Source organism: Erithacus rubecula, assembly GCF_903797595.1.
Source record: "Erithacus rubecula genome assembly, chromosome: 14".
Lineage (NCBI taxonomy): Eukaryota > Metazoa > Chordata > Aves > Passeriformes > Muscicapidae > Erithacus > Erithacus rubecula.
This window is the reverse complement of record NC_136666.1, coordinates 9,951,285-9,976,711: the sequence shown is the minus strand read 5'-3', so window position 1 is coordinate 9,976,711 and position 25,427 is coordinate 9,951,285. Positions and strand designations below refer to the sequence as shown.

General features: G+C 42.4%; 1 protein-coding gene across 4 annotated transcripts in view; it reads right to left on the bottom strand.

Moving 5' to 3' along the window:
- Nucleotides 1-356: 356 nt before the first annotated feature.
- The window catches only part of ARNT2 (aryl hydrocarbon receptor nuclear translocator 2), a 95,153-nt gene continuing 70,082 nt past the window's right edge, over nt 357-25,427 (bottom strand). For 3 of the 4 annotated variants that reach the window (XM_079317539.1, XM_079317536.1, XM_079317538.1), the window contains 8 exons: nt 25,156-25,307; nt 19,344-19,416; nt 19,064-19,187; nt 15,034-15,133; nt 12,388-12,526; nt 9,801-9,966; nt 7,208-7,344; nt 357-4,895 (listed from right to left, as the gene is read on the bottom strand). In XM_079317539.1, the coding sequence (XP_079173665.1) occupies nt 4,797-4,895; nt 7,208-7,344; nt 9,801-9,966; nt 12,388-12,526; nt 15,034-15,133; nt 19,064-19,187; nt 19,344-19,416; nt 25,156-25,307 (990 nt within the window). In that variant the 3' untranslated portion in view covers nt 357-4,796. The remainder of the gene's footprint in view (nt 4,896-7,207; nt 7,345-9,800; nt 9,967-12,387; nt 12,527-15,033; nt 15,134-19,063; nt 19,188-19,343; nt 19,417-25,155; nt 25,308-25,427) is intronic. The other variant, XM_079317537.1, reaches the window with a different exon arrangement.

The window sequence follows — 25,427 nt, the reverse complement described above, 5'->3', positions numbered from 1 at the left end:
ACCATGAATTAGCTCTAAACCAATTGTGTTCTAATAAACCCTCTACAATACAGACACCAATTCACACACATCAGCATCATCAGTAGAACAGGCTGTTAATTAATGTTTTTCTGGAACACTTCTAAAAGTTGAGCTCTCAAACTATCATTCCTCTCCTGCTCCCTCTGGACAGCCTTTACAAGACAGATAAAAGGGGAACATCCTGTCCCCAAACACACAGCACTGGAGGAGATTTCAAAGACAAAGATCAATGCCTCATCTGATTTTTGGCACGGACATAATTCTCATAATTCAGGGTTATTTCTTACTTGACAATTCCCAACAGCATATTTTACTTATTTACAGAAAGACAGGAATTAACAACAGCTCATGACATTTTTATTTTAATGAAATTTAAAAAGGCAATTATTAGTTATACATACACACAACTGATTCTGTACTTGTTAGTCATAAATATAGAACATTCAGAAGTACAAAATACACTTTATCCACAGCACAATTTCACATCAATATGAAGAGTTTAAACAGATACGTAGCCAAGTGCCTAACAATGACAGAAGCCCATTTTTGGAGTTGTCTTCTTTTTTCTTTCCCTTTCTTTTTTAAAGACCATTAATCTACACAAAGTAATCCATGCCCACAGTCATTGGTTTCATGAAATGCACTCTGATTTAGAGTAGGAAAAGACTGACCTTTTAAAGACAATTAGATGCCATCACCTTTTCTTTGCTTCATTAACAGCAACAAGCCCAAGCCCACATTCTCTTCTTCTCACAGTTAACAACTGTGAAAAATGGGGCTCTGGCAAAAATCACCTGAAGCCAAACTTGAGCACTGCCAGGAAAAGTGAAAATATCTGAACTAGAAATTAGTCCACTGGATACCTTGCAAACAAAGAGCAACAGCAGTATGACACCAATAAGGCATTAATGACAAAATGGCTGTATTATTCTCGAAAAAAGAGTACACCTATGTATAAAAATATATGTCATAGCAATTGGGTAAATCCAACACTATTTAACACTGTGCCAAAAGTAATTAAGAGTTAAAAAGGCAGTTCTGCAAGAAGTATTTACAGTCTCATACTGTACTTCAAAAAAAAAAAAGGCAACAAAGCTACAAATGGAACTATCTGGTTAAAGCATCACTGTAGGTACTGCCAGTAGCATTTGTACAAGTAATGTGATGGAGTCTTGGATTGTTTGACTGAATAAATGAATATAAATACTTTAGTATCTAAAACTGTCTCAGTCTCCTTGTCTGCTCATTGAAATAACTCACCCAGACCATCCCTATTTGCAGTTTCTTGCTCTATTAGTTTAAAACCCAAAAGATTCAGTTTCAAGAAACACTGTATTTGCAACAGTTCAATCAGAAATCACAGCTTTATTTCCAGCTTAGAAAAAAAAACCCACAAAAGAAAAACCCACCACCTATGAAATTCTGGAAATTAGAAGCTGAAGTGCCAACAAAGCTACACTGACAGCACATAATAAAAACACAGGCATTCCCAATGCACCTTATAACTGCAGCTACAGGATAAGTTAAGTTGCTCTAGTAACCAAACACAAGATACAGCACAGCCAAGGCGACACAGCTCTGTCAGCCACAAGACCTGGGGTGATTTTTTGGAGCAGCAGGCACGGGCACAGCGGGGCCAGGGCAGCACTGGCAAAGCCTCACCTGCAGCATCTGCTTTCTCAAAGCACAGAGCTGCCAAACTCCCTCCTTAAGGAATTGCTCCCTCCTTGCTGGCTTGGGAATGGCAGCCCAATGCCTCCCAGCCAGGCTGGGGAGATGGGATGGCCAGGAATGGGAGAGGAGCAGGGAGAGGGTGGAAATGCCAATAATAAAGTGCTGGCTTGGGATTGGAACAATGGAAACAGCTGACAGGAAAAGCCAAACCAACCTGGGCACCATCCACACTGCCCCTAACAGAGCAGCCATCACCTTCCCCTGCCAGACAGGCAGGAGGAGGCCACAGGGTGAGAAGCTGTCCATGCTCTGATCCCTCAGGTGTACTGACTTCAAAAAAATAAGAAAAAGACAGATGCTGAAATTTCTTCTAACAGTGCACTTTGAACTGCACAACCAAAACCTGTACATGGGAAGCCTTCTCCAGTAGTATAAAAGCCACAACACAGTGAGGAAGTTATCATTGCTGATGTCAGGAGAAAGAAAGTTACTTTTAAAAACCTTATTTTTAAATTGAATTCAGGAAGTAAAATAAACTATAAATATAATTTGAGCAGCTTGTTGGGTAAAATAAAACACAGAACAGCACTTGTTCACTGAATTCATCATTCACTTTATGGAAAAATTTATAAAAATTTCAGAAGAACTGACATTTATCATGTCAAGCATCTTCTGTGCAGAGACACAAATGGCTCACCTACTGCTCCCTCCCTCATAAGCAGCTTTTTTTAAAACCCTGCACAGACACTGAGCACCTCACTCACTGGTGCAGCATCCAGGCACCTCTTAGAGACACCAGTGAACTTTACTCTGAGGCAGCAGAGCTTTGCCTCTCCAGTTCCATGAGCAGTCATTTATTTGAGCAGCACGAGGGGAAAGGGAGATGGCTCCAAGAGATTCAACATCCATGTATTTAAAATAACAGTGCATAAGCACATGGCTTGCTCATCTAAGATGGTGCTTTCCTGATCTCTAGGGGAGAAGAGATAGGAAGATTTTTATTTGTTCTCAGTGTGATTTGGTGAGGCAAGTGCAGACCAGGAGATCTGAGGCCTCTCCAGTACCTTATCTAGAGATATACAAAACTGTCCTTAAAAAAGACTCCCTAGCCCCACTTGCACATAGGGTAAGAGATTGGTCCCAGGTTTAGTGAGAGAAATAGGAAGGAAGGAAGGACTCTTCCTGGCTACTGACCATGACATGCTGCTCTGGGAGAAGGCTGGGACAGTGCCAATGGGCACAGCCCCATCTGTGCCAGCCCTGTCCCTGGGCCCTGCTCACCTGAAACCTGCATGGCCAGGGGGGCTGTGGGGCAGGGCCTGCCTGCTCTCCAGGATGTTATCCCAAAAATATGGACTGTGCTGATGTGCACCATGTTCCCCCTCAGAGACACCCCAGAACTGGACAGCAGCTATGAGAGGGCAGAGCCTGTGAAGTCCAAGAATTGCTGCACACACTGAGATCTTCTGGATGGGGGCTATGCCCTGGGGCTGCTCTTTCAAGGTCTGTGATGGCCCCTGAATGCCCAAAAGCTGAGGGAAGCTGCCCCTTCCTCCTCTGCAGAGGCTGCCTACCGACACCCAACCTCAAGGGTTAAGAAAAACCTGCATGCAGGAACTTGGGGCTTTGTGCGTGATTCTTTCTCCTCCCATCCCAGAAGAAATGATCAGGATAAAATCCTTACAATCCAACCTCTGCAACTCATCATGCATATGAAATACTGAACAAAAAAGATTCCTACCACATCTCTGATGAAGACATATGGCAGGTGACTTGCCCAAGAGGAAGGTGATTAACTTACCTCTGTGGAAAAGCACACAGCATTCAGAGCAGTCAAGAGTCCTCAACAAACTTGCTAAGCTGAAAATCCCGTCTTTAACAGAACAGGGTTAACAGGTTTAACAGAAGCATTTGCTTGGGAATCCAAGCAAAAATTCAAGTTATCACTGTGTATGCAGTGGACAATAGCCCAATCAATATCTATTACCAACCCACTCTAAAAAAATTATACACTACAAAACCATCTCACTGCTTGCAGCAAATGAGCTCGAATGATTTCCTAGTAACAGGCCACCACCTTGCACTGTTAAAATGTGAGGTTTCACAGTATAAAAAAGTACTTCACAGAAAAGAAATGCAGCTAATATAGAAAATGCAATCTCAATGTGTTTACAGTCATTTTTTTAAGAGGCAATATTTTTGGGAAAGCAAGAACAATAATAATTAAAGCAGCCAGTGAGAAATGTACAAGGTTATAGGCCTCAATTCAGTGCAAAACCAGACTAATAGCTTATGTAAGTAAATGTTTGTTCCAAATAGAGAACCACCTGAATTAAAAGTAAGAACATCTATGTGAAGTGATGGAGACTCCCACAATATTCAAATCTTTCACATACATCATCAACCTTTTCAGTACACTTCAGAATGGACCCTTTGTAAAGGCAAAAGAAACCAGTACAGGAAATCACTTCATACAGCACAAGATATACATAAAGTACCAAAATGTACACACATTCAAGTTTAAGTTAGAAAAGGCAGAGCTGAATCTTCTGGTGAGAGAGGCCTACATTATGTTGCTTAATGTCAACATTTAAAGTGACCTAAAACCTACAAGAATCAAAGAAAACAGAATATTGTGTCTGCTTTCAGAAACTTAAGCTTAAAGCAAGGCATCGAAATTGAGCGGTAGGCACTGTAACAAGACATGACCTTACCTTTTCTCTGTTAGTCTTTGTTACTTTGTTATCTAGTGAAAAATTACCATTCAAAGGAAATATTATGCATCATTCACATTCAAATATTTGAGACTCAGAGATTTTGTTTTTAAAAACAAGCAAAATTTTTATCTCTGAGGTAGATGACAATAAAATAATAAAATAAAGCAATGGAGCTATCAATGAACACTAACAAGTGCTGGAGCTCCTCTGTTGGCACTGATGCACCCCAAGGAGGAGAGAGCAAGCCCTACAACACTATCTGAAATGTGAGAAATGTGTCTCCTGGTTTAGTAGCTTCTACAGAAATGCAACACAGGAAAAGCAGCGCCAAAATTACACTGAAATGGCCTTGGAGAAGAAGAACTTCCATTCCTGCTTCTCAAGCTACTCGGAAAAAGGTGGAAACATGCCCAGGTCAGCAAAATCTTCAATGTTGTAATTGCCAGTGCCCTGTGTGGGATCCCCCGGCATCGGCAGCATGTCCTGCATGACAAGGAAAAATCAAAGTGAAGCCTCACTTGCCAACACATCCAGACACAAACTGCTTCCTGTTCATCTTAGTGTAAAACCAGAAAAAGCCAAGTTTAGATAAATAAGGTAAAAACCAGACTTGTGCAGAAGGCTGAGTTAAGGTTTATGTGCTGCTTTTGTTTTGCTGGAGTGTTTCTGAACAAGAGGTGGGACAGGGCAGAAGTTCTGGATTGCTCCTCTAAAATAAAACACATTTGAGCTGCCTCCTACTCCTCCTAGACTGAAACAGCTCCACTTGGAATGGGAGCTACATACAGAGAGAAGGAAACACTGGTTTCACTGCATGGGGAGTATACAACATCTCACACACTGGAGTCCCAGCTGTGTCAGGATGGGTTTGGGCAAGGTCTCACATCCTCACCCATCACTGCTCTGTGGAGCACTCAACACTGGACATCCACCCCAGACAACAAAGTGCCCAAGCAGCCTTCATGAATGCACAGAGGCAGAGGAAATAGCAGGAACTTCTCAGGAGAAATGGGATTTTGTGGTAATTGCTCTCACGTGTCTTGAGCCAAGTGAGGTCTCTGCAGGAGGCTTCAAAAAACACTCAACCTTTCCTCTCAGCTGGAGACTGAAGCCACAGGGAAAAGATATCCCTTGCTGGGAAAACCAGAGTTTATGCTTGCTTTTCCTGTTAGTTTTAACAATAATAAGCTCCTACCACAAAGCCAAGTCTTGCCAGGGATGGCTCATTATCCTCACAATAAAACAAAATCAAAAAAACAAGTAAGAAAGCTCACAGGATCTGCTCTGTGAAAAAACTGAGAGCTGCTGTGTACTGGGAAGTTCCTCCAAAATGAAGACTGATTAAAATCCATCCGAAATCTTCACAGCATCCTTGTCAATGTGGTGAGAGAGACTGTGAACACAACTGGCAGTGTCTGAGCTGCCAGGGTCAGCCTTCATTTTCTGACCCAGATTTGGACTTATTTGATGTTTTCCCACATTCTCTCCCAGCCAAAGAGAAGCTGTAGCTGCTCCCTCCTGTCTGCATTTCCATCTCTGAAGGCATTTCTGCTGCTGGGGCCTCTGTAGCAAAGCCTCCTCAGGCACAGGTCCAGCAAGGTCTCCTCTTGAGTCTGCCTCTCTCCTCAAGCCCAGCTAACCCAGGGCTGACTTTGGGCACAATCCAAGTAACTTCTTGGAGGCCTTTAAACTCATCCAAGTTTCTTATCCCTTCCAGCTATTATCCTAATTCCCTCCAAATGCATGCTCCCCTCCAAGAGCTCTGCAGATGAGCCCAGCTCTCCCTTGATCCCATGGTCCTCCTCCCCACTAACTTCATGAGAAGTTTGTTAAGAAACAAGCAAGACACTGCTTGGAGCCCCATGTCTCTGCTGGCCACCAAACCATGCTGCCATCAGCTCTACTGGAATTACCCTGAATATCCTCTTGGATAACAATTAACCTTTGCTAACACAGAGATGCAACAGACCAAACTTGCCTGGGCTGTGGGCTAAGAGCACACAGACAGGCAGTTATTCCAGAGGAAGTGCTGTTGTTTGATCTTGTGTGAAAGCAATGGTTCATGCACACAGCAATATTCCCATGCTCATAGATTTTGTGAGCAGCTGCACACGAGTCCAGTCTTGCAGGTGAATTTGCTTTCAAAAGACAAGGAGGTGCCCACTTCTAAACCTTGCTTGGGGCTTGAACTGTCTTTCCTGCATTTTTCTGCATTGTTTCCTTGTAACCTGTCTTCTTCCTCTAATTTATAAACCAGTTATACAAGCACAGATATGTTATTAGTCAACTTATGAAGTCCTACTCTATAGTAAGACTTTGCTATCTGTAGTCAAGACTCAGAGTTAATCACGCAGACGATTGTTTATCACCTATCTGATATCTGACTAGGTTTAACCTTAAAAAATTATTGTCCACTATCTTCTGTGCAGTATCAGACTCCTCTCCTGCTTGAACTGTCAAAGAGAATGACACTGGTATCTAATGGAACTTGAGATGTCAGAAGCCAGCAAAAGGATAAGAAAGACAGTCCACTTGGGAATATTTCGTGAGCTCTCTGCAAAAGATGAAAGCCCTAAGTATAAGGTGCAAAGAGATGGCAAACCAGCATTCTAGATCAGCAAAGATGCTGGTGTGTGGCAGAAACCCAAACCATCTGAGTAGCAAAGGAGAGCAGTGCAGGCCTGTGGCTGCAGGGTAGTGCTGCAGACCCTGCTGACCCTGATCCTCAAGGGCCACAGCTCTGACTCAGAACTGAGGGTCCCCAGAGGGGCTCTGGGCTCTCTGGCACTCCTCACCTGGAACACCTCGCTCTGGTTGGGCTGGGGGTGTGAGTGCTGGTCGCTGCTCTGCTGGTTGTGGTGTTGGCTCTGCCACTGTGACCACACTTCAGAAGGTCTCCCCTGGAACTGCCCACTGCTCTGGCCACCTTCAGCTGCATGGGGAAAGAAAAGGCAGAAGTCAGAGAGAAGCTCCTCCAAAACATCTGCCTGCTTTGGGCTGCATCCATCAGTGCCTGGATTTGCAAAGAGCCTTGGAGAAAGGCCCTGGAGGGAGTTTCAGCCCCAAAGCAAAGCTCAGGGCCATGGCTGCACAGCCATGAACTGCCCAGAGCAAAAGGCACAGTGACACAATGAGCCAGGCACTGGCAAACCATTTTTAAGCATTCCCTCATCATTTTTAAATCAATAATAAGGAGTATTTTTCACTTCACTTAAAAACCAAACTTCACCATTTGAATGCTGTTTCTCCTCAAAACAATGAATTCTTGTGGAGCAGTGTGTGCAGTTTGGTACTCATCTAAGAAGCATGTAAGCAGATCCAGGATTTTTAAAAGCAGATGCAGAAACAGTATGATCAACAGACAACAGCCTTGCTGATTAAATACAGGCATTGCTGGACAGTCTAGTCCTCCAGTGATACATCTGCAAAGTGATTCATTTAATATGCAGTTCATAGCAAATTATTATCTTGTCAATAAAAGTCTCAGGCCGTTTACATTTGACAGAGTAACACAAATAGCAAGGCTTTATTGTAAATACTTCAAATGATGATTTTAAGGAAATTAATTTCTACTAAATGGTCTACCAGAAAAAACACATTGCCACACATTAATTTGGTTACCTATTACACATACATTTTTCATGAGTACAGTAAGAGATTACAGTTAAGCTGGACTCATTTTACCCTGCATTTCTAAAGACTGCCACTGAATTAAAATATTTTTGGATAATTTCCTATTCATTAGTTACAGTATGTCCTTCTAATTATTAGCATTTTAGAAAGCTTGCCACAAGGCTTATGCTTTTTCTCCAAACATGTCTTCCTCTTTTTTCTTGTTAATGTTTTTCTCTACAGCTGCTCCAGTTATTTTTGCCTGTTTCCCTCTCACTCCAGAGGGTGTTCATGTCTGGTTCTTCATGATCACCAGCATCCTCTGCCAACAGTGCCAGATTTCCTGTGCCAAACTTCCACACCTGTGCTATGCCAAGCCTTTGATAGCCAGACTCAATCATGTCAAACCAGCCACTACTCACAGCCATGACTTCAGAAAATACAGACACACATATCTAACCCAATCCCTTTGGCTACCAGCTAAGCCATGCAAAACAGATAAAGGGAAGGTTTTACAGGAAAGTAAAGGGGCTGTAGTGATGCATTCCTATCACATCTGAAGTAGAAGATTACAGTCCTTCCCTTACCGACATTACCACAACCAGTAATTCAGCTGACTCAAAAACCCTGCAGACATTTTAAGAGCCAAAATAAAATTCATCTAAGTTACCCTTTACAAGCAAGCTGCAAGTTTGTTTTGTTTTGTTGTTTTTTCCCCTCAGAACAACACACTGAAATTAACTGAGTGAAGCAAATGATGGTTCTTTTCAGCAGAACAGCTCCTGCCAGCCGGCGGTGGAACTGAGGCTGGGTTATTAATAGCACCCAAACTGATGTAGGTCAGGAGATGTTTCTCATTAACTGAAAGGGTTCTTGCCAAGTAGCTTAAGCCTGAAATACAAGGCTGTCTCATAAACAAATGCACAATGCCTGGTGGAAATGGAAATGGAGGGAGGAATAAGCTGTGTGGGAAGAGCTCCATCCCAAAGTCCTTTTTCTAGGCACAGGTCTGTGCCTGTGGGGCCCTGTCTGCAACAGGTCTGTGCCAGATCTGCTCCCCAGGGACAGAAGCCAACAACACACACTAGCACACTGCCACCCAAGCCTTTTGGGATAGCACATCATTATCACCCGGTGACATTTCTCAAGGAATCCATCGTATTTTTTACTCTCGAATAGTATTCTTCTGATGGACTGAAGAAAACTTACTAAGGGGTTACCTACTGGGTTATAGTCTAAAAGCCACCAAATTAGCATGTATTAGAAAAATGAAACCATTTCAAAACATGGCACCTGCTCTAATTAGGTTAGTAGCACTGGGAGTACAAAATAAATCCTGTTTTCAGCCAAACTCCAAAATGCAATCTCAGTGCAAGAGGACACAGCCACAAAGAAGAAGATAAAAAATATAAGGCACAAATTTATGGGTTTTCTTCAAGTATTCTCCTTAGAAGTAAAAAGAAATTGAACCAGCTGATCACAATTTGGGAGGATGGTTACTAGGGATATAAGCAAATTTTGAATCTTTCAGGACACCATTTTCTGGGAAAAAATAAAAATACCACAAAATGACAATATCATTGTCACAATGACAACACGTCAGTTCTCTCCCCTCTACTCAGCAGCAGAAAGCAAAACCCTTTCACCACCTGGGCTTCCCAACCGACCCACCAAAAGAGCAATAAAAAACCATTTTTATTGATTAAATAGTGGAAGATTTTTTTAATGGAGTTTAAATTCTACATGTATTTCTGTGTTACACCATCTGAAACTCACCAAAGCCTGCACTTCGGTTTGCCAGGCTGGAGTAGGCATTCCCACTTGGAGAAGAGGTGGCAGGGCTGGACAGGGGGCTGTAGGATGATGGATCAGCTGGGTAGCTGTGACTTGTTCCAATGCCAAAGGGAGACGACTGAGCCTTGCCAGACTGAGATGGAATTTGCTGAGGAATAAAGCAGAAAGAAAAAGTTTTCTTGTTGGGGAACAGCACAGCAGAATCACTTTTTCCAACATGAAGCAAAGACTAAACAAACTGAGGGTGCCAACAGGCACGTTTCTCCTGTCTCAGCTGTATTTCTGTCCAAGCCAGCTTACTGCTGCAGAAGGAGTAGAACTGACTATAAACCAACACTTACAGCTCTCCTGCTGATTAGCTCACATGTACTCTGTGTCAGAGCTATTTGGAAAACCAGGATTTCCTTCACCACCGTTATGAGGATTGATCTCAAACTCAGCTCAAGATGAAGAATTCATCTTTATGTTCCAGGTGTTTTGATTTTGCAGTGCCACAGTAAAATCAGTTATCTGAATGTCTTGCAGGACACATGCAGGTCTCAGATGACCACAGCTTGGGACTAAATGGCCAAAGAAGCTTCAAAGACTATGATCTGCTTTCTCTCCCTGCCTATGAAATACAGGCAGCAGTTACTTTGCCTTGTAAAAGGCTTGGAAGGGTGAATCACCAAGGCCTGGCAGAAGGTAAGAAACAGTCTAACATTGCTTTAATTGGGCAGCTGAGTGAATTCAAAAGCACTAAAATCCAGCTTGCTGTTATTTCACCTACATAATGGCTCTGTCACAGGATCTCCCAGAATGTTACACAAATGACTGAATACTGCAGAGGCTGCTTTTAAACATGTACAATTGGTACACTGAGACTGAAGGGAGTGAAGTGTTCCATCCAAAGTCATGTGCTAATGTATAGTGCACAGACAGAATCTGATTATAAACCACTTCCCACATTATGAGTAAGTCCAGCGGTCCCAAGAAAAAGTCACTGCCTAACCAACCCCACAAACAGAAGTTGAAGGCATTACATCTCTGGATACCTGCAATGATGTGCACTGTTACTGGCAATCAATGCATGCAAAGCAAGCTGTTCTTCCCTGGAAGAGAGGGACAGGGAGCAGAATGAATCCCCTACAATCCAAGGGGAAAAGGTCAATGACCTGCTACACCACTCAGACACACACAGGTCCATGGGCTGGGCAGGATCCACCCAAGGGCACTGAGGTAGCTGGCAGAAGTGCTCACTGAGCCACTTCCCATCATTTCTCAGCAGGAAGAATTCCTTCACCAAAAGGGTTGTCAGGAACAGCAGGAGGATGCTCAAGGAAGAGATTGAGTCAGCATCCCTGGAGGTGTTTAAAAGATGTGTAGATGTGGCACCTGGGGATGTGGGCTAGTGGTGAAATCAGCAGCAGTGGGTTAATGGTTGGACTTGGTGACCATACAGGTCTTTTCCAAACAATTATTCTATGATTTTTGGGCAAATGCAGGGGAGCTGGGGGAAGAAAACACATCCCAACAGGCATATAACATGTGGAAGATGCTATCAAATCTTCAGTTCAGTTCCAAGCTAAGAAATTACACATTTCTGAAGGTTTCCACAATGGCAGTGGGAGCTTGGCATGTCACTTTGGCAAGGCTTAGCTCCATTTTACTTTATTTAAGATGGAAGAATTAATTCCAATTTCCTTACACTTATATACCAACTTGATTGACTTAGACAGAATTTGTGCAGTAAGAGGGATGAGTAATTTGTTTGAGTCATTTTCAGCACCCTCCATATCATTTGAAGAAATGAGTTAATGCTGTGACCAGATTTTATTAACCAGGTGTGGCAGATAACCATGACACTCTGAGGGCTGGGAATAACCAGTGATTAATGTGGAAATAATTAACTTATTGAAAATTTATTTAGTGACCACCCCAACGTGCCATTCCAGCCTGTCAAACAGTGGGAAATCAGGAGGGATTAAGAGCAGCATTATTAAGATCAAACTTGATTATTTAATATTATTTATCTTTTAACAGAGTTTTAAACCATTTTTAAGCTGTTACACAGAACAAGAGGTGATTTCTGGGCTAACACTGACAAACACATGCATCTGATGGAGGTATGTGCTGTTTGGTCCAGCACACTGGGCAGTGTTAATGAAGGGGCAGCAGGCTGAGCAGCCTCTGCTCCCAATCCATGCCTGGATTTGTACGTGCCCCTTCTGCCCACCCTGATAACGTGGGCAACACTGACGGGTGCAAGGTTAATTCACAGGCTTAATTCACACTAAAGCAGAAGATCTGTCCTTTTTCCTTCATCCAATACACACATAAAATCAATGCAGGACAAGACCTTGCAGTGGGGTTTGGGTCAGTGCAGCCACTGCCACCCCAATGAGAAGCATCCCAAAGCAAGTGCAGTTACACAGGGGGCAGCTGCTCACACTGTCACAACTCCACCCAACCACAAATCAATTAGACTGAAATTACAAATAGGTTTACTAACACTTTAGTAAAATACACAGAGAGTGCAAATCTTGAATGACCATGAAAATGAAGCACTTTCCATTTTGCAAATCAATACCTGTCCTGGGAAGGGAGGGCGGTTTCCCGTCCAGGCCACCTGGCCCTGGTTGAGCTGCCGGGATATCTGTGTCAGGTTCTGGCCTGTCGAGGAGGAAGACTGGATGTCGTTCACTCCAGGCACGTGCACCACAGATGAGCTGAGGGGTCAGAACAGACAGAGCCTCCTTTGTAGGGTGCACTCTCAATGCACTAATTGCATCCCAGATAAAGAAACGCTGACAATATATTAAAACTGATTATTCAATCTGTCTTGATATGAAAAAATGCCTGAAAACCTTTAGAAAACTATGAAACATATTGGCAATCTAAATGTCAGTCCTAGTAGACACAGCAGGCAAAATTATTTTGAATTAGATTTCAGTAATCTCTTGGAAAGAGCTTCTAAGAATAAAACCAGTCTCACACATGGTGCATACACACTTAGCCCACCCAGTTAACATTTAATGCATTAAAAATCCGGCTTGCAGAGAGTATTCAAGCAGGTACTTCATCACAAATTTGTGCTTAAAGTCAACAGTATTTAAGCATTTGTTTAAATGCCATTCTAAATGAAAATGGGCACAAAAGATGATACTTAGCAGCACTTTCTTATTTGTTTCCTGCCTAGGAAATGAAGAATTATGTGCTACATATTAAAATAAGAGCTTTTAATTTCTTTTTTCAGCAACTGATGCTAAAGAACAGACAGTTATATACTCAGGCAAAAGAATAATCAAGAGAGGAAGTTAAACTCATTTAGTAAGTTTGGAACACTAATAATAATAAAACCCAGTATTTTTAAGGGATATTTTTATATGTTAACTGTTTTTTACCTACTGAATTTCACTACAGAGAAGTACCCAGAAATTCCTTATTATAAGGAAAACTTTATGAAGGAACTGCTCCACTTCACCATTTTATTCTCATGGAAGTCTTGAACAATGGAATCTACACCACACATTGTGACTGTACTTTTATATATAAACCCATATTTTTTACATGTCATATATAAATGAATACAAACAAAGACAGCACACAAAACCACTTTTGTGGATCCACTGAAACAGCCTGTTTTTTTCTCCAATCCCTTCCTATTGTTTATTTTCACAATCTTACAGAGAGAGAAGAGAGTGGATTGGGAAAAGAAGTAAACAAGGCTGAGCAGAGAGAAAGCAGGAATCTGAATCCTTGGAAAAGGATCCCTCCCAGAGTGCAAGCAAAACGTGGCAGGCATTTGAATATGGGAGTTATTGTTCTGGATTAATTTCTGCTTAAAAGCAAGGTGTATGATTAGAAATTCTTTGTAGAGTTTTCTAAACTTTTCAAATCAGTTTTGTTTTAATTTTATACTATCACAGAGTCCCTAAAGAGGGAAATGTAGACTAGAAAGTCCATCAAAATCTGGCTGGAGCACACAGCAGCTGCTGGGGAGGGCTGGCCCTACTGCCAACATCTGCTCAGCTGGACTGGCAAGTCCCATCATCTAAGGAGCTTGGGCTGGATGTGGAACTGCACTTTGAAAGCAGAACTCTGCAGAACAGGGCCTAGAGGCTGCCCAGTGACTGGATGGGCCAGGCTGGAGATTATACAGAGCACAGTTCACTCACAGTGGAAGTGCTGGCAGAAATGCAAGCCATTACTTGATGTAACAGAATAGCAATAGAAAAAAAGCTACAGTTAAACATCAGGAATTAGTAAAGGAAATGAACAAAACACAAGCCAAACCCTCAGATGGCAAGTCAGTCACCCAGTAATACACAATATCCAATTAAAACACATTTAAATGTACTATCCTGTCTCCCAAAGTTATACTTGGTTTTAATTTGACAAAACACACTCACATGATCTTATTTCTCTTCACTGAGATTATTAGCAATTACAACTTTAAGAGCACATTGGTTTAAATAAAATCAGTGTTTACCAATGTTTTCCAGCTCGAGGAACTGACAGGATCTGAGTGGTTGCTCCTTCACTTTCACAGCCTTGGCTGGTTTGAACAGGAGAATGAAACTCCAGCAAAGCAATGGTGATACCACAAAGCACTAAGGTAAACACGACTGCTGCTATCACACTCTCCAAAAGCAACAGGAACCTGTATTGGCAGTTAGAATAACCCCAAAATGCCTGGGAATATGCCAGACCACCACCTTACGTGTATTTGGAAGCTGCCTTAGAAGAGAATTCATGTTCCTGTCCCAGTCCTCAGCTGGGATTATGGATGGAGCATCCCTCTGTTCCCTTTGATACCACATCAATGCCCTTCAAGGCAGTCTGCAGGAGTAGTGACAGCTCAAAGTGCACAACATATCTTTGCACCTTCCTAGCTTGGTGGAATGTTCCTCAGATCTTTGACCCTGTCTATCACCTCTCAGGGTTATTTTCCTTCAAAATTTGTTGCTGCTTCTTAGCTTTTTTCCAATTACAATATCACAGCAAAAAGTACCTACTTACCAGCCAACATTTTTAAGAGATACCCAAATCACCTCAGCTTGTAAGCCCAGCATAATTTTTGAAACATCCCCAGCAGTGAAGGATACACAAAGTAAAATTCATTCATGTAAATAAAGCTCTTGTACCTTGGGTTTGTTTTGATCCTTTGTACTGAAGGGGGACATTCCCTCCCTCTCAGACAGAAACTGATCCATTCAGGATCTGCACTAAATACCTGAAAGTCTTTCCCGAGTGACCTGGCTGAAATGGGCTTCCCTGGGAGTAAAGCTGCTGGTTTCCTGCTGTGGATGCAGAGGCCATCATTTTTTTATCTGCTACAAGAGAAAAACAAATCACAGAAAATTAATTTAGCGGATGAGATAATGAAGGAAAAAATTATTGCAAGACAATTGCAAAGCATGTTTTCTTCCCTTCTTCAAGCTTCATGAAAAAGCCCTGTGGAACACGTTAGGAATGACACAGAATGGCAATTCAGTGTGAAACCAGAGGCACAGCTGGTTTGTGTCTCCTCTGTACTCTCCCCACAGGCTGTGCCTCATTAATGCCATTGTTTGCATGGAACATTGTGCTGGTTGTGCCCTCTGGCCACACAGCCCAGACTGGACAGAGCACAGCTCCAGGTGGGGAGTGAGGGGTGCCCCCAGACACAGACTGGACAGGGGAACAAAGCTTTTCTGGAAGGAAGGTGTGAGGTCTGCCCAGGGGGATGGAGGGATGGCACATGAAACAAGGCTGCTCTGAAGAGGGTGAGATACACAGGCAGCTCTGTGGCTCAGCTGAGGGTACAGCTCTGGCACCAGGAAAAGTCCTCCAGCCCCAGGGCTCTTACCACAGACTGTCTGCACTGAGGTGGCCCCACCCTGCTGGGCTAGAGAGCCCAAGGAAGGGTGCCCAGGAGCTGTCTCCTAACCAGCAGACAATCTGCTTCAAGGGACAGCCCAAGGAGCACCCACCTCCCCGGCAGCCTGGTGGCACTGCCTGCTCATCTCAGGGTGACAACCTGCAAACCACTTTGCTCCTGAGTGTCATAAGACCTCACATCTGACCTGTGGCAAGGCAAAACACAGGTCTGCTGTGGAATTTGCTGTCCTCATGTGGCTTGGGGGAGCCATGGAACAGGACGGAAGCACCCCAGAGGGGTGAAAGACAAATGAGCAGAGTGAATAACTTGCAGAGTGAAGCCATTAACTTTTATAGTCTGTCCTTAATGTGGCAACTGGAGATCAATCTCTAATTGAGTGAAACAAGATTGAGTGAATAGCACAATTTGGTCCCTTAATTTAATTTTCTGGTACTGGATTATTCCAAAGCCCAGGGAAATCTCACTATTACTTCTCTTAAAATAATTTATAGGTCTGCTACACCACCCTTTACTCACTTTCTCCATCTCCTGTCCAAGTGCACAATGCCCTGCAACTCACTCACTATTTGATGGTTTTGCATTTGTTGCTGTGTACCTTTCAGATCTAGAAGTCAAGTCTGCCTCCTCATTTCTCCCTTTGCTCTTTTCAGATTCCCACTCATTTCACAAGATGCTCTCTCGGACAAAAGGCCCACTCAACTCACAAGTACCAAGCAATTTTTAGGTGTTGAAAATTTTTTTAGCATTCCCCAGTTTTTAGAGATCTACTGAGTGTGACTCACCAAAGGCCTTCAACACACACCAGCTCTTCTCTGTTACCTAAGTTGTTCTTACATTATGTTCTTAAGAAGAACCTAAGTTTGCCCCTCAAAAGAGAAAAGTCACCTCAAATTCCCTCACAGGAGCATTGGAGAGGGAGTGTGGATGCCACTGATGCAAGCTGGCATTATTTGTCCTTTGTAATGCAGAAATTTGTAGAAATTCCTCCCTTGCTACCTACTGCCCAGCACAGAAACCAAGGCTGGGCTGCAAAACTACACTCTCATATTAAAAAAAACCCCAAAAACAACAGGGAAAAATGGGGACAAGATGTAGAGAAGGTTGTGTAAATAGTAGGAAGAACTGAGAATGGGTTGGCATATCTCTGAGAAGGACAGATTAATTTGTCTTTTTCTGCAGTAATGTTATTCCTGCATGAGATGCCCCATTTTCTAAGGCCACCCTTTGCAGGGACACCAAACCCTCAGGGCTGGAAGAGCCAAAATCCTGCGGGTGCTTTAGATACTTGAGAACAACACACCAGGAAAATGGAGACTGCCCCAAATGAACTGGAATTCCTCAAGTGCAGCAGAGTTGCCATGGCAGCTGCCAGGGTCTGTGCCACAGGATGAGGCCAAGACAAAGGGAACAGCTAAACTAAGAGCAAGCAGCTAATTCTCCTTCCTGAGTTACCCTGAATGCTCTTTAGCCTCTGAATCTGGCCCACATCTTTCCCAGCTGCATTCCTACTCAGGATTTTTCACACAATTCTCTGCTTTCACCTTTGGTACAGGAATGATTTTTTTTTCTTTTGTGAATTTTACCTGTTTCTCTCCAAACTCTACCACTGTACTGGTCAATGATGTGCCCTCTTCCAGCAGGACCAGTATTTCCAATGTTTCTGCCTCTTGACTGAATCTCTGTAAGAACTGCATCATCCTGTGTTTCAAATCACCTGCATGAATCAGTACAGCCAGGCTTCCTCTCCCAACTTTTGGGGTTTTAATTAAGTGTGACCACTACATGCAATTATAGCAGCAATGTCCCTGTGTCAGCCCATGTTCTTACAGAATGAGATCAGGTATCAACATAATGCAAATGTCTGGCAGGCAGCACACAGGCTTGTCAATATTGGTTTTGGATAGGGTATCTCATCCCTAACTGGGAAGCATCCTTTATCATTCAGAAGAGACCTTGATCACAGCTCCCATGAGAAATTCACACAGGGAGAATGTCCCAAAAAAAGCACAGCCTGCAAATTGATAAGAATGAAAAGAGAAATGGCATTTCCAAGACCATAACCTCCCAGCTACCCCACAGCTTGCAACACCCTTAACCCTAACCCCTCTCCACAAACAGCTGAGAGCTGCCTGAAAAAGAGCCAGTAAGGCAGCCAAAAAGCAAGATGTTCCTGCTTGGAAAAACATATTCTGGTGTTTAGGGTTGGAGTCTTGCTACCTTCTAATGGACCCCTTTTATGGCCTCAGCTGTTGACTCCACTGTTCCAGTAAATAGACAAGGATGAACAGGAATAGCAGAGAAGTCCCAGCAACAGGAGGACAGAGTATCAAGTACATACTGCACATACAATGTCTTCTCCAATTGAAAAAGTCAATCCAGACATAAGAAACCAACACTCCTGGAGTCAAACCCTGTGGGTTGTTTCCTCCTTGCACTGCATGACACTTGCACATTGATTTATTTAAAACAAATGTAAAAATTCCTCTTTTTCAGTGAGGACAGTTAAGAACAATAAACAATCAATGAGCTCTTCCACAAGCCATGCATTAATGAGCTGGTTTCCTACAGATACATTTCAGATGATCCCTTCAGCTGCCAGTCTTAGTGGTTCCTGTCATTAGGGCAACAGGCAGCACAGGCTGGGGATACTTTGAGACAGCTCCACCTGTCTGACTGACAAGCTGGCTGTTACCTCCTAGAACAGGGCAGGGAAATCCTTTGGCCTGAGGCCATCAGTAAGGACTCTGTCCTCACAGTAATTTCAAAGGAACACAGAATAACATATTGTTTCTGAAACTCCTATCACTCTTAAAAGTTGTGGGAAAAAGAGCAAGAACTTCTCATAACCAGGTACCAGACTGGAGATGTCTCAATTGACCAGAGAACAAGTATATTGTTGGCAGCATATGACTTTGAAACCATCAATAGAAAAGCTGGTGATTTGATAAAAATCTGCAGCCTATCTTAAGACTATATGGTAACTTTCTTGTCCCTTTTTAGAGAAATAAGTCCCTATTTAGAGAAATTAATTTACATATGCTGTTTAAGAAAGAAAATAGACACTTAGAAATGGAATGTTCTGCTCAGTATATTTAATATCTAGGAGCACTGCCTAAGGTGTCCCTGTGAAATGAAAAGAAAATCAAAACCAGGCAGCTCTGGTGACACAAAAGCTCTCCTTTCCTCTTTGAATTTACTCCTATCATCTTTAGGGGAAACTCCACCTAATGATAAATGCTAGAAAATGTCCCAAAGACTGATGATGCTTAGAAAATTCTCTGCTATGCAGCAGTTTCTCTTCATTCTCTTTAAGCTGTGCTCTACATTATGTAACCAAGCTTAATACACTATTATAAATTAAACATCAGGGACATTCACTTACAAGCAGTTATTCCAGCAAACATCTCAGCAAATCTAGGATCTCTCTCCTGGGAGAAGATAGCATCAGGCTTTTCCACAGACTTTCCACCCTCGTGAACATTAGCTGGTATACTTGGAACAGGCACCTGTTGAGATACACAGAGGAAAGTAATTCCCTCTACTATATTTGACCAAAAGGAATTCAGGGACAGTCACAATGTACTTTTAGTTTTGCTGAAATCTTCTCTTGTTTTACATCTTAAATGATCAGAGGCACAAAAAGAAAAATCTGAGAATTTCACCTGAGATAAGTCATAGGATGACAGCCCATCTCTTTGATGTACTTCGAGTTCTGCTTGCTGTTGCTGAAGTTGTCTGCAAGGGAGACAAAATGACTTTCTTAAAAAACCAATTAAGATACAAAAAGGAATAGTCATGGTCTCCTATTTTACACTCCCAGTGAAATGTGTCTCAGATGATTTACTAAATCCTTCCCTGTGAGATCCATCAGTTTTTACAGTTCTCTCATTGAGAAAACCTGCACCACGGGAATGTAACAGGAATTCTGCTGCCATAGCACAGAAGTGTAGGTGGATAAGTAATGGAGGATGGAATACAATCTCTTCATAAAAGATTTAATTCTTAATTCATTTTCATCCTCATGCTAATAATGAAAACACCTGACCCCCTCTCTGATTCTGCTGAAGGAAACAGTAAGCTTGCTCTCCAGGAAGACACCTAATGACAGAACACCTCAACAGCTGGAAAGTTATCCAGATGTTTTCCACTTCTGATTAACAGTTGCTTTCTGTTGCTTGGTCACAATAAGCAAGAAAACTTCTGGCCTGGAGATACACAGGTAAAACCCTCATCTTTGTGGGGCTCTTGGCTCAGTTAGCAAAGAAGATATAAACCCCCACAATTATGCTAGAGCTCAGAGATTAGGATGGGATTGGAGTTGAACTGACAAAATACTTGGATTTGACACTTGTAAATGATCCTTAACAGTGTTCAGTTTGTGTATGTTTCTGGCTTCTTTCTGAAGGAAAAATCACCCAAAAACCAGGTATTACACACCATGTGTGTCTTTCTCCAGAGAGATGATACTTGGACAGGCAGGAAGAGATGATATTTTGCAAAACAGCAAGATCATGGATTTGGAACTCTGAAAATTACAATGTATTTATAGCCACAGGCTTAAATTTTAGACTTTCACCCAAATCTTTTAAATTTTGAAACAGATTCAAATGCCAAGAAACTGAGAGTCAAACTCGCAGACAAAGTCAAATGACAAATTAGACACAAACCACTGGAACATGAGGAATCACTCAAACAAGCAACTGAAGTCAGTAACAGATTTTGCTATCCCTTGATGCTTTTCCAGAAGACACTTTGGTCAGTTTTTATGCTCCATGGCAAAAATCTGTGTCCTGCAACAAATTGCAGGTCAGAGTAAGTGACCAAAAGCCTTCTGCAAGCCCTACAGTGTGAGAACACATAATACAGGGAATAACTTTAGTCCTAGCAGTAACATGCAAAAAAAGGCAATCCTCCAAGCCATTGGAGAGCCATGGATTTTCCTTATTATTTTAGCGAGCAGAAAATTCCTAAAAATTACCTCTGGAATGCAAAGCCATTCTTTGTTCACAAGCATAAAATGCAAACTTTTCCAAGAGAACTATGGGAGGCAATTTAATCACGGGGAATCTATGGGGAAGTTTCTAAATGCCACCCCCTGGACAATAAACACCCATTAAATCCCGTTGTTAACGTGAAAGCCAATTACACTGTTTCATTTGTTTTTATTACCACAGACTTGGTGCGTGTGTCAATAAACAGCACATTAGGTTCTCCTCTGTTCCTTATAAAGAATGTTTTCTTGATTCAGCCATATACATACAAATGAGCCAAAGCAAACAGCACACTCACTCCTTATTTGTTTTGCAGGCACTTCTCTAACTCAGTGCTCCTTCGCCCCTCTCTATCTTTCATCTCTAATACTCATTAAGCTGCAGTACAACATAAACACCACATTGTGTTAACAGCACTGAACTTTGGGAACAACCTCCCGAAATCCATTTCCTATAAAAACCAAGAAGTTGCGTGTATCATTACTGAACTCTGTGCAAGCTATGCTGCACTTAATTAAGACTGAAATGCAAAGCCAGGGTAGCTTCTTCTGTTGTTGTTGGCTGCTACTGCATAAATAGTTCAAATGGTGCTTGAAACCTGAAAGAAATTGTGCAGCAATTCATGGACTAGTCGACCAGGGAGAGCTCAGTGCTGCTGCTGTGGCAGCTGCAGATTCTGCCATCTCACCAGCTCTTCTGGCAGCCAACACAGGCAGGTCCCTTCAACTGCTGGACAGTAAAAACGAAACAGAACAAGGGATTATCATCAGTTTGGGCAAAACTCAAAGCTGCCTTCCAACTTTGAACCCAAAAACTGTCCTTGGTTTCACTTTCAGTTTCAAGGGTTCAAGGAGTAATGAACAATTTCTTGGCCCTACAGGATACCCAACACAGCAAGTGAGGCACTGTCTGGGTCAACAGTGGATTTGTCTGTACTGACCCACAGGTTCAGTATGAAACTGGGAAAGCCCTTGGCTTGGACAAGGGATGGTTCAGCAAATCTGAAGGCTTTGATAGTTAATTCAAATTTACTTCAATAAATAAATATAGAAGAAAAAGGAAGATAGTGTGGAAGTTCTGATGTTTGAGAAGATGTTAAGCTCCATGAAAATTGAAGTCACTGGTTCCATTTCCAGGCATTAGAGTAAACAAAAAATGATCTGAACTTTAAAATTAACAGACTCTTTTGTGAGAGAGAAACAACAGTACTGCATCCCTACCAAGCTATTTTTATATAATACAGGCACACATGTTTCCTGTGTCTGGTTTGGACAAAAGCAGGGTAGTAAAAGCCTTGGGACTGTGGTTGTAAAACCCTCCTTCAGAAACTCTCAGGATCTCCCTCCTTTTGCACAGAGCTTCAACTCACCCCTGCAAGAGTCTGTCAAACACCAGTCTCAGTCAGACCACAGATGACACAAGAGCACGAGAAAGACTTTACCACCACTACAACCAACTGGAATTTTATCAGGATAGTTGATCTCTTTATTATTTTGGCCCAGGAGCACTGAGAGCAGAAAGCACCTCTCCCACAGGCTGATTCATCCAGCAGGCTGCTTCCAGCAGTGACCTGTGCCAGCTCACTCCAACAAGAAGTCTCGAGGCTCAGGACAACCACAGGACTCATAAATTCACACAGTGCAGCACAGGATTTGTGGCTTCCAAAAATGAAACATCAGATATTCCACACAGGTCAGAAAAATACATCTCTTCTTTATTTTGATGTATATACATATAAATATATATACATGTAAGACCTTTATGTAACCTGTCACCACAACATTATTTTATTCAAACACTACTCTATCTGTATAATAAATAAACAGTGATAACAATTATTTTTTCTCTTTGGAAATCAAACAGTCCCAACTACACAGGAAGATGTGGTCAAACAGGGGACTCATCTTTCAGCCCAACACAGCACAAATGTGAAACTTTAAATGCTTCATTTCTCCAGGAAGTTTCTCTTGGATGACTACACCCAAATGAAACTGAGAGAAGTTTTCTTTCCTTTCCTTTTACTTTTTTTTTTTTTTTTACAAAGAACTAAGTGAACATTTTAACCTAATGTTTCCTTATCCCTCTGTACCAAAAGCAAGTTTGGACATTTGAGTGTTTGAAGCTCCAAAGGAATATCTGTATTTAAAAAAAGGGAGAAAAAAAGACAGAAAAAAAGAAACAGAACAACCAAACCAAGCCAACAAGTAACAGTAAAAACCTATGAATCTCTCCACAACTGGAGTCATCACTGCCCTCTACAGTCCTTTGGGAAAATGCTGTTCACTGACCAACTTGAGCTACTCCATTAACAAACATACACAGATGTGACTTTGAATTATCCTCAGTTAAAAACTGATTCAAACTCAGATTTTTTGGCTACTTTGTCTTAACAATTTCACACTGAATTTTTAACTACTTGAAGCCTGTTTTTTATGGGGCTGCCTAGTGACAGGCAGATCAAATCTGTCTCTGTGCTTTCACCTGGCACAGCAAGGCATCCCTGCCTGGTCTCCATGGGAAGCACCTTGCTGGACCCAGAGCACCTTCCAGGAACACGTAAGGATGGCCACACACACCAGGGCTGGTGCCAAACCACCAGTCCCAGCAGCAGCTTAATGAAAAGTTGGAAATCACCAGCTGCACCATGACGTACAACTCTTCAGGGCAGCTAGGAAATTAGAAATCAAAACATGACCCCAAATGTGAAGGGGGAAAAAAAAAGCCAGAAGCAGGCAGGAACTGCAGTACTTTACAGTAAGTTCTCTTTGGAAATCTGAGAACTGGGAGAGAATAAAGGGAAAAACAAAACCAGTCTGAATAATGCATTCTTTCTACTATTCAAAAGCAGGAGTATAATGGGCTGTATCTTGCCCATTTCAGAACATTTTCAACATGACAGGAAAGAGGGAACATCCCCTGTCAAAGTAGCAGCAGGCAACTTCCATATTAGGTCAGCATTTCTGGGTTGTTATTCAAACCTAGCAAGAGGGATGGAAGCAGAGCCAGGAGCTGGCACAGTCCTATTCATCACAGAGAGTGCTGTGGTGCCAAGCTGAACTGTACAGTGCAGGCTCAGAAAAAGCATTCCCAGAGTCAACACAGCACAAGCCTCCAGCCCCACTTTTTCATCTGTGGCCTCTTGGGAACAAAGCACAATTAAGCCAGCCTGGGACAAACCTCAGAAGATGTTTTTTACTTTGCAGGCCTGTTTTTGCATATACAAATCATTTGGAAAAGTATTATGGGACAGCAGAAATGTGGAAATAGCTATTTTGATGCACAGTGCAGACAAGCAGTCTGATTTCAAGACACATTTGCCTGTTTTCAATGAGCTTAACTATTCAGTTTAAGCCCAACCTTTTGGGTATGCAGGAAAAAAAAGAAGGAGGAAAACAATTGTGATGAAAACAATTGTTTCATGTAACTGAATGTACAGCCATTCCAGTCCAGGTATGTGCCATGTCCAAAGGAGCAAGACAAGGAATGCCCAGAGGCACTTCCAAACTCCAATGCCAAAGCCCCAGGGGTTTGGTTCTGCAGTGGAGCTCTCAGCAGGCACCTCCAGCAGCAGGCTCCTCATTCAGCATTTCCAATGGTCTAACAGGCTCAGATCTCAAACACAATAATTTCCTCCCAGCTAAAGACTTGGCAAAAAAATCTCTGGTCAGACTAGAAGAAGACTTAGTTTTACAAATAGATTAAGTTTATATTGGAAAGAAGAAACATTTATTAAAAAGCCTCACAATATAAAGCAATCAAGGCCAGAATAGGTTCTGGAGTTACAGGCTGAGAACTCAGCACACTCCAAAAGCATCTCTGCTCAGTCCACAGATATCACCCTTCACCATACTCTGAGTGTGACCTCCTCCTAACAGGCCAAATGAAAGATTTTTGAAAATATCAATTCCAAGACAGGATGATTTCATTTCCCTCTTAAGATAAGGATTTGGATCACCCCCATACTTGGGGATATTCTATAAATTCTAATGTATCAGGAATCCTTCCCAATCAAACCCACTAGGAAATAATTCTGCCAGCTTCAATAGGTCATAGGAGTAGACACAGCTCAAGCAGAAAAGCCCAGAACTACAGAATGGTATGATCACAGTGAACATGGATATGGAATTTTCTTTTGGCTCAGGGTCAGGCAAACCTTCCTCCAGTATCAGGACAGCTGCTGAGCTGCTGGAAGCTCTGCATTAGTTCAAGGCAGCCTGGAATGAGATCAATGGCCTTGTCTAATGACATAACAGATAAGTGACGTTTTCCCCAGTGCAGCCAGGCCCTGGAAGCATCACAGGATACTGACACAGAGAAACAGCTACACTGGGAGATCTCCTGATGCAGCAAAACCCTGTTACAGCCTGCACTGCCAGACAGAAACAAAAGGTGTCTGTTAAAAATTGGGATGTGCTTTACAGCGAAAAAGAACTGTTACAATTCCTCCAAAACCACAGAGCTGGGCACCCAGAAAGGCACATACTTAACGTTGGTGTTGGTGCAGATGATGTACTCGATCTCATCAGAGTAAGGATTCTGAAAGGTGAAGCTGCTGGTCCTGATCAGCATCCACTCCCGGTTCTTGGTGCGGAAACGATACATCACAGACAGGACTTGACCTTTCAGTTTTACCACCTGCAAAGCCATTTGCAAAGGTCAATAACAGGAGATTGCTATCTGCTGTGCAAATGAACAGTCAACAGCAGCAACTGGTGCATTTTAAACTTGAATTCCAGAAAGCTACGGGCACAGCAG